Consider the following 9011-nt stretch of genomic DNA (forward strand, 5'->3'; position numbering starts at 1 on the left):
GAACCCACGGGCTCAGGCAATCCACTCACCTCAGCCTCCCAAAGCGTGGGATTACAAGCTGAGCCACCGAGCCCGGTGCACTTAACTTTTAAAGATATATATTTAACAAATATATTGCTGTTGAAAATTTATTTTTAAATTATTTATTATTTTATTTTTGTTTTTTAAATTTTTTATTTTTTTGAGTTGGAGTCTCACTCTGTTGTCCAGGCTGGAGTGGAGTGGCATGCTTACAGCCCCTACAGCCTCAACCTGCTGGACTCTGGTGAACCTTCCACCTCAGCCTTCTGAGTAGCTGGGACTACAGATCCGTGCCACCATAGCTGGCTAATTTTTTGATTTATTGTAGAGATGAGGTCTTCTTCGCATATCTAATGCTAGTCCAGCATCCTCATTTTACTAATGAAAAAAATAAGGCTGGGCATGGTAGGTCATGGTGGCTCAATCTCAGCACTTTGGGAGGCTGAGGTAAGAGGATTGTCTGAGCCCAGGGACTGAAGACTAGCCTGGGCAATTTGGCAAGGCCTTGTTTCTATACAGTAAATCAAAACATTAGCCAGGTGTGCGGTGAGTGCCTGTAGTTCCAATTTCTTGAAGACTGAGGCCAAAGGATTGTCTGAGCCCAGCAGGCCGAGCCTGAAGTAGCCGTGATCGTAACATTGCCCTCCAGCCTAGGTGACAGAGACTCCATCTGATTCAAAAGGAAGGAAGGAAGGAAGGAAAGAAGGAAGGAAGGAAGGAAGGAAGGAAGGAAGGAAGAAAAAGACCAGGAGAGGTGAAATTGTTTGTTCTAGGTGTAGGCTGAAAGCCAGGACTCCTGAGACCCAGCCTAGTGCTTTTCCCAGGGAATTCAGTGGACAAGGACACATTATTCTGCCTGCATCTGCAATACTGTATAAGAACTGTTCTCTGTGAAGAGAACCAGGCTTCATGAAGAGAACTTGTCTAGTTCCTAAAGTACTTCTGAACGTTCTTTAGTTTCTTCCTCTAATCTGGTTTTTTATTTTTGTTTATCTTTCATTTTTCTTTTAAAAATAAAAAGACGAGGTCTCACTATATTGGCCAGGCTGGTCTCGAACTCCAAATTTCAAGCAATCCTCCCACCTTGGCCTCCCAAAGTGCTAGGATTACAGGCATGAGCCACCGCAGTCTGCTCCTTAATCTGTTTTTTTGAAAGAAGTAACTGCCTTTTCTCAGTTAACTGGAATATTCAAACCTGATACCCCATTTCTCAACCCTTGAGAATGAATTGAGATTTCCTACACGTTGCATGCCTTAGTGTGATCTGTTCTTCACAGACACCAACTTGTTCTTTACAAGCCAGCTCAGGCTAATAAGACATACCATAGCTCTTCCCTTTCATTGTGTGTTAAGTAAAGTCCACTTCAAGTAAAATGTGTCTCAGCCTTGACTTTATGTCCCCTCGATGGATACATCTTATGATATTCTTATGCTTCCTTGGTTTATGCCAATAAGAGAAATAGAATTTTCAAGTGGAGCCGGGCTCGGTGGCTCAGCCTGTAATCCCGTGCTTGGGAGGCTGAAGTGAGTGGATTGCCTGAGCCCGCGGGTTAGAGACCCGTCTGGGCAACTTGGCGAGACCTCATCTCTACAATAAATCAAAAATCAGCCGGGCGTGGTAGCGCGCACCTGTAGTTCCAGCTACCTGGAAGGCTGAGGTGGAAGGATCACCGGAGCCCAGCGGGTCGAGGCTGCGGTGGCCAGGAGCGGAGCGGCCACTGCACTCCAGTCTGGGCGACAGAGTGAGACTCCAACTCAAAAAAAAAGAAAAAAAAGAATTTTCAAGTGGTTCACATGTGTCAGTGATTACCCGACTTATGTATAGGGTGATAGCTATTTTTGTTCTTGGTGGTGAAACAGATGTTTCAGAAACAATTTTCAGCTTATAAAAATATAAAAATCCTGTTACCAGGATGAAACTGTTGTTTAAAATACAGAAATAATCAGAATCACTGGAGTTAACTCCTATATAATTATGAATGAGGGTCAGCGATAACCCAGTCACCTGCAAACAACTGACCTAACCAAATGTTCTCATTTAGAATAACCTCCGAGAAAGTCAGAAATAACAGTTTTTGCTAGAACATCTTTATTTCTAAAGTACGAATTTTTGTATTTCTTCGATTGTGGATTCCCCCAACCCTTATTCTTACTGCAAAAAATTTTAAAAAAAGAGAGAGGGAAAAAGATTTGCTAAGTTACATTCCATTAACAATTACCGCAAATCCTCTTGATGTTCTGTAAACAAGATTTCTAGTGTGAAATTATTGTGAACCGGTTTTTTTTGTTTGTCTTTTGCCTGTTTGCCTTTCAGAACAAGGAAAAAGCAATCTGCATGTAACATCATCGGAAGATGCAGAATGCCGCAGGACCAAGGAACGCCTTTCTAATGGAAACAGTCGTGTTTCAGTTTCCAAGTCTTCTCGAAACATCCCAAGGAGACACACTTTAGGAGGGGCCCGAAGTTCCAAAGAAATACTGGGAATGCAAACATCTGAGATGGATAGGAAGAGAGAAGCGTTCCTAGAACATCTGAAGCAGAAATACCCCCACCATGCCTCAGCAATCATGGGCCACCAAGAGAGGCTGAGAGACCAGGTACGGATATGCCGCCATTTTCACTCGCATAGCTCAATTCTTAAATGAACGTGAGGGAAACAAAGTGACCCTCAATATAAACGGGAAACATAGTTTAGTGGACTGTGCCTACTATTTGGTTGTTCCAGATATCTTTTGCAGCTTGGGAGGAGGAAGCTGGCTGTAGAAAGGCTCAGCCTGAAAGCTCAGTCCTCTTTACCAATGCAGCAAGAGGACAGGCCAAAGAGGAAGGGCTTTGAGAGTATGCACTTCCCCAAAAGAGTGTTCTCATGTTCAGCCACAAATACATCCAAAGTGCAAACAAATGGAAAGGGTATTCCTTGACTGAGTAGGGTGTGACGCCAACCACTGTGCACCCTGAAAGCCCTGAGGGCTTGGCTCTGTGAATGAATGAATGAATACACAAATACATAAATACATTTTTATGGTAAAATAGAGCACAGAGGCTTAGGCTTGTGATGAACCTCTTTTCCTTAAGAAGTTGACATGAATGTTTTGTGTCTGCTTTTCGTTTGCTTTCTAATCACAGATGTGCTCCCTTTGCGCGCTTTGTTTTCTGCTACCTTTCCAGTCTTCAGCTACCTGTTTTCTCTGGTTATTTTGACAGCCAGACATCGCCCAACTGTGGCTAGGGATGTTTTTGTTTCTTGGCTGTGTGCAATTACTTTTGAGCAGACAGAGCAGGTTTGGGGTCACAGGAGATGTGAGGCCTCCTTTTGGACTTCCCTGGCATGTTATCAGATTGACCTTTAAAGTCTGGAGAGCATAGGAAAGGAACGTTCTTAGCCGTATGTATGGCGGGTGGGGACGGGAAGAAGGGCAGGCTGATACTGATTTCCACACTCCAGGCAGGGAGGCGCGCTCAGTGTTTTAAGTCTGCCATCTTGCCAGTTAGTTGCACATATTTGTCTAATGAAACTTGGCTTTTGATTATCCAGGGAAATGGAGATTGGGAGCAGCCTGAATAAATGTAAATCTATACTTTATCCACAATGTCATAGTCTTCCTTCAACTCAACCTTCTCTAGAGAATCTTTTTTTTTTTTTTTGAGTTGTATTCTTACTCTGTTGCCCACACTGGAGTGCAGTGGAATGCTCCTGGCCACTGCAGCCTCGGCCTGGTGGGCTCCAGCGATCCTTCTGCCTCAGCCTTCCAAGTAGCCGGAACTACAGGCATGCGCTACCACGCCCGGCTAATTTTTTTAATTGTAGAGATGAGGTCCTGCCAAGTTGGCCGGGTGGGTCTCGAATCCACTCATCTCAGCCTTCCAAAGTGCTGGGATTACAGGCTGAGTCACTGAGCCCAGCCTCCTCTGGAGAATCTTTATCAAAGTGCCTAAAAACCGTGAAATGGGCTGTATGGACTTTGTTTGCTTTTTGTTCATGCAGCCTAAAGACAGTAAGCCCAGAAGGAGAGAAAAGAAACAGCCGTCCTGTCAAGATGGGCTGATGATTAATTCTTTAGTGATTAAGGAAAAGAGGCTATCTTTTCATTGGAGGCATATATAGAAAATACCCCTCTTTTCTATTGATTGTAGCATCACTGTGCAGTTAATTAATGAGATCTATGCCTCTCCCTAGGTCAGATTTTGGAAGGCGCCATATTTTATCCAAAGCTGTTCAAACTGAGGACACTCAGACTCAGAGAGGTTGCAGTTACATAGTTTGCTAAGGAAAAGTTGAGATTTGAACCCAGATAACTGTGAATTCAAAATCCTTATTTATTCCACTAATCCTACAAGTTAAAGGTGACTGCTTATGAGATTAGACAATGTGGTCTGAGTAAATGGGCAAAGGATATACTGAAGGAGAAAGAGAGAGAGAGAGAAAGAGAGAGAGAGAGAGAGAGAGAGTGTGTGTGTGTGTGTGTGTGTGTGTCCAGGGGCACAAGGGCAAGGGCGATCAAGGCTAAAAAAATGGATTATGGGTTGAGAGAGGAGGGAGAATATTTATTCTTTAGAAGTTAAAATGTATTGACCAGGTACAATGACTCATGCCTGAAATCCCAATGCTTTGGGAGGCTAAGGCAGGAGGATCACTTGAGGCCAGGAGTTGGAGACCAACCTGGCAACACAGCAAGACCCTGTCTCTACAAAAAAAATCTAAAAACTTAACTGGACTTGGTGGCATGTGCCTGTAAGCTTAGCTACTCAAGAGGCTGAGATGGGAGGATCACTTGAGCCCAGGAGTTTGAGGCTACTGCACTGTAGCGTGGGCAACAGAGTGAGACCCTGTCTTTAAAAAAAAAGTATTAATTTTTCTGAGAAATATAGAAATTAACCTGTTAAAAATGATATATTTTTCTATGTCGAAAATATTTCAATTATTATTGTTACTATTATTATTTGTAATGTCATAATTATTCTTACTACTATGATGATGGTGGTTTGGGTTAAAACTATCACAAGGGGACCCTGGTTATAATAAGACTACCCAGATGCATGGTAGCTGAGGAAAGGGACTAGTGAGTGTGGTTTGGTGGCCTCAAGCTCTGATCTGCCATGACATACATCTCCCGAAAAGGCACAGCCCTGTCATGACTGGTTAGCTGTCCCTTCTCTGGGTAACAGGGGAAGAATGAGCACCACATTCTGTCTCAATGCCTCTTTCATGTTCCAAGCTGACCATCCAAAAGGGGAGAGCTTTTGACACATGAATTTGTGTCCACATTTTTATTCTACCACCGTGCACCTGCAAGGAAACCCCAACCAACACAGAAGATGCCAGAGATCAGCGTAGGCATGGCTTGTGAAATTGCTACAGACATCACCTCATCTTCTGTCTTCCATTCTTGTTCTCCTACTGTTCATTTCCTCTTTCCTGTCCTTCTCTCTGTGATAACCTTTTGCTCCTCCCTGATCTTCTGACTGTGGGTTATTCCAGGTTTCCTTTGAAGGAAGACGACACAACCAGCTTTAAGGAGGAAGTCTAATCACACAAGCCCCATGTACTTCTCTGGACATAGAGGCTCTAAGTATCAGAAATACAGCTACCTTTTCTGGTGGCTGTTTTCCTGGCTGCCTTCTGAAGTGGCCTTAATAAAAAAAGAGCCAATGAGCAAGACAGAGAATAAGGTGTTCAAAATGATGTGTCTGGCACCTAACTTGAAATTTCATGATAATAGAAAAATCCAGCTTCTAATTGCCTGGAATCAAACATAATGAGAATTAGTACATGCCTTTTTTTAAAATCTGAATTCAAACACTGGAAGATTCACGGTTGAGAAATTTATATTTGAGCCTTCAAAAAATATGTTAATGAAGAGTTTTCTTCTTCTTCTTTTTTGTTTTATAAAGAGATGAAGCCGGGCTCGGTGGCTCAGCCTATAATCCCGCGCTTTGGGAGGCTGAGGTGAACGGATTGCCTGAGCCCACGGGTTCGAGACCCGCCTGGGAATCTTGGCGAGACCTCATCTCTACAATAAATAAAAAATTAGCCAGGCGTAGTATCGCACGCCTGTAGTTCCAGTTACTTGGAAGGCTGAGGCGGAAGGATCGCCGGAGCCCAGCAGGTCGAGGCTGCGGTGGCCGGGAGCAGCCACTGCACTCCAGTCTGGGTGACAGAGTGAGACTCCAACTCAAAAAAAAAATAAAAACATAATTTAAAAAAAGAAATAAATAAAGAGATGAGATCTCACTATGTTGCTCATGCTGGTTTTGAACTCTTGACCTCAAGCAATCCTCCCACTTTGGCCTCCTAAAGTGCTGGACTTACAAACATGAGCCACCACACCTGACTTGGTCGAGTTTTCTTTAGTCTAAATTATTGAAAAGCCAAGAGATTACAATAACTCCCTTTTACAGTCTTCAAAGAATGCAAGTGGCGACTCTTGAAACATAATGCTTATCTGCATAATGTATCTGTGATATATCTGTGATTTTTATAACACATAATAGTATGGTGCTCTTTACTGACTCCCTCACATACCCAGAGCTTTTTTAGTTGTGGAGGCCATCAGGCTGAGTCCCCATTGCCTGGTGGCTAAAGGTGTGGCTCTGGGGGTCAGGCAGAACTGGTTGGGATCCAGCCTTCCCCATATGCTAATTGATTTGAGGCTAAGGACAAATCTCTCTCTGTTTCAGTTTCCTCATTTGTTAAAGGATAACAATATTTGCATCATAAAGTATTGAGAAAGAAAATGATAGAGCCTCTTACTGGTTCAATAGCAGCTCTTAGCATTAGAGTATTCTGGTTTAGGGTGTCCCAAAGAAGAATCTCAAAGGTTCTTATTTTAAAATGATTTCAGATAACTTAAAATTAGCATTTAACATAATTTTGACTTTTTAATCAACAAATATTTGAGTATCTGATGTTCACATTTTCTATTGTTAGAGAATACTTTTTATTATACTACTGAAACTGGTATTTTTCATTCATTGAAAGCTTCAAATTTGTATTTCTTTCAATTATTTATCTCATCTATGTTTATTTGTCATTTACCATGGTAAAGGTATCATGAAGGATGCAAATGATGCAACTTAACCTTGTTTTCAGTACAGTAAAAGATAAAGCATTCATATACGAAGATAGTTTCTTTGAGGTCCAGCTCAAATGTTGTACTTTCTGAGCAGGTCATAGCAGCTTTCATACTTAGATTCCATCATCTAATCATGTTGTATTCTTTTTCTAAAAAAATTTTTTTAAAATTTTATTATTTGAATTGGAGTCTCTGTTACCCAGGCTGAAGTGCAATGGAACAATCACAGCTCACCTCAGCCCCAACCTCCTGACCTCAGGAGATCCTTCCCCATCAGTCTTCCAAGTAGCTAGAACTATAGGCATGCACCACCATGCCCAGCTAATTTTTTGATTTGTTATAGAGATCAGGTCTCACCAAGTTGCCCAGGTTGGTCTTGAACCCCTGGACTCAGGCAATCCTCTCACCTCTGCCTCCCAAAGTGCTGGGATTACAGATGTGAGCCACTATGCATGACTTGTGCTACATTTTGTTGATTTTCTTTCTCTCACCTAGAATAAGCTTATGGATGGAGGAAACTGTGTATTAATCACCTTTGTAAACTCAGCATTTAGAGGAGTTCACAACCTAAATTAGGCAACAGCCAAAATATTTGTTGATAGAGGGACATGATCACTTATGCCTATAATTCCAGCACTTTGGGAAGCTGAGGTGGGAGGATTGCTTGAACCCAGGAGTTGGAGACCAGCCTGGGAAATATAGTGAAACCTTGTTTCTTAAAAAAAAAAAAAAAAATTGTTGAATGAAGGAATGAGTCACTGATTCTAATACAGTTAGAATGTGATCAATGGTACAGATAGAGAGGGGCAGGGAGTCCAAGAATTAAATGGTTGACTGCTGTTTGGTCAGTCAGAAAGAAGAAATTGTGGTTAAGAAGTTAAGAAGGGCTGAGTAACTTTCCCCAGATCAACTTTTGAACCAGGATCAGAACTTGTAGACTGTGGTCTTTCCATTTATCACTGACCTTGGTTTTGTTTCTTCCACCTTTAATTTTTCCTAAGTTTGTTAACATCGTCTATTTCCATCAAGTATCATAACATTATATACATTGGGTCCAGCAAGAAAGGTAAGAAAGACTTTCATTACCATTGTCACCATTTTTTTTTTTGAGTCAGAATCTCACTCTATTGCCCAGGCTGGAGTGCAGTGGTACACTCACAGCCACACCAGCCTTGGTCTGCTGGGCTCAGGTGATCTTTCCATCTCAGCCTTCCAAGTAGCTGGAATTACAGGCACATACCACCACACCCGGCTAATTTTTTGATTTATTGTAGAGATGAGGTCTCGCCAAGTTGCTTGGGCTGGTCTCAAACCCATGGGCTCAGGCAATTCTCTCACCTTGGCCTCCCAAAGTGCTGGGATTTTAGGCGTGAACTGCTGTACCCAGCCAATTACCACTTCTTTATTTTATTTTATTTTGAGTCAGAGTCTCACTTTGTTGCCTAGGCTGGAGTGCAGAGGCATGTTCACGGCCACTGCAGCCTCGACCTGCTAGACTCAGGTATTCCTTCTGCCTCAGCCTTCCAAGTAGCTGGAACTACAGGTGTGTGCTACCATATCCAGCTTATTTTTTTGATTTATTATAGAGACAGGTCTCATTATGTTGCCCAGGCTGGTCTTGAACCCCTGAGCTCAGACAGTCCTCTCGCTTTGGCCTCCCAAAGTGCTGGGATTACAGGCATGAACCACCACTCCCGGCTGCCACTTTTTTAAAAGATAAATCTTATTCAATTCCAGAGTATATTAAATAGCTATTGAAAATAGATCTCTCTATATAGTTTACAATAATAGAAAGTTGCTTATTTAAAATGACTGAGTTTAGAAAGTTGTGTAGTTCAGCAATCTCTTATAGTCATGGTCACTGAGTAAATAAATATACAATTGGGAAATGCTATTCTTTTCTTTTTTTTTTTTTT

At 42.1% G+C, this 9011-nt stretch overlaps 1 protein-coding gene across 1 annotated transcript in view; it reads left to right on the top strand.

The window, feature by feature from the left end:
• Positions 1–5537, top strand: part of LOC110595205 (sickle tail protein homolog) — a 17355-nt gene extending 11818 nt beyond the window's left edge. Inside the window, exons 2-5 of the mRNA XM_021709991.1 lie at positions 2336–2619; positions 2761–2860; positions 3149–3303; positions 5502–5537. Coding sequence (XP_021565666.1) covers positions 2336–2619; positions 2761–2860; positions 3149–3303; positions 5502–5537 — 575 coding nt within the window. The remainder of the gene's footprint in view (positions 1–2335; positions 2620–2760; positions 2861–3148; positions 3304–5501) is intronic.
• The last annotated feature ends 3474 nt before the right edge of the window (positions 5538–9011 follow it).

This window comes from Carlito syrichta, unplaced genomic scaffold, assembly GCF_000164805.1.
Source record: "Carlito syrichta isolate Samal-C Ts95f unplaced genomic scaffold, Tarsius_syrichta-2.0.1 Scaffold287858, whole genome shotgun sequence".
Lineage (NCBI taxonomy): Eukaryota > Metazoa > Chordata > Mammalia > Primates > Tarsiidae > Carlito > Carlito syrichta.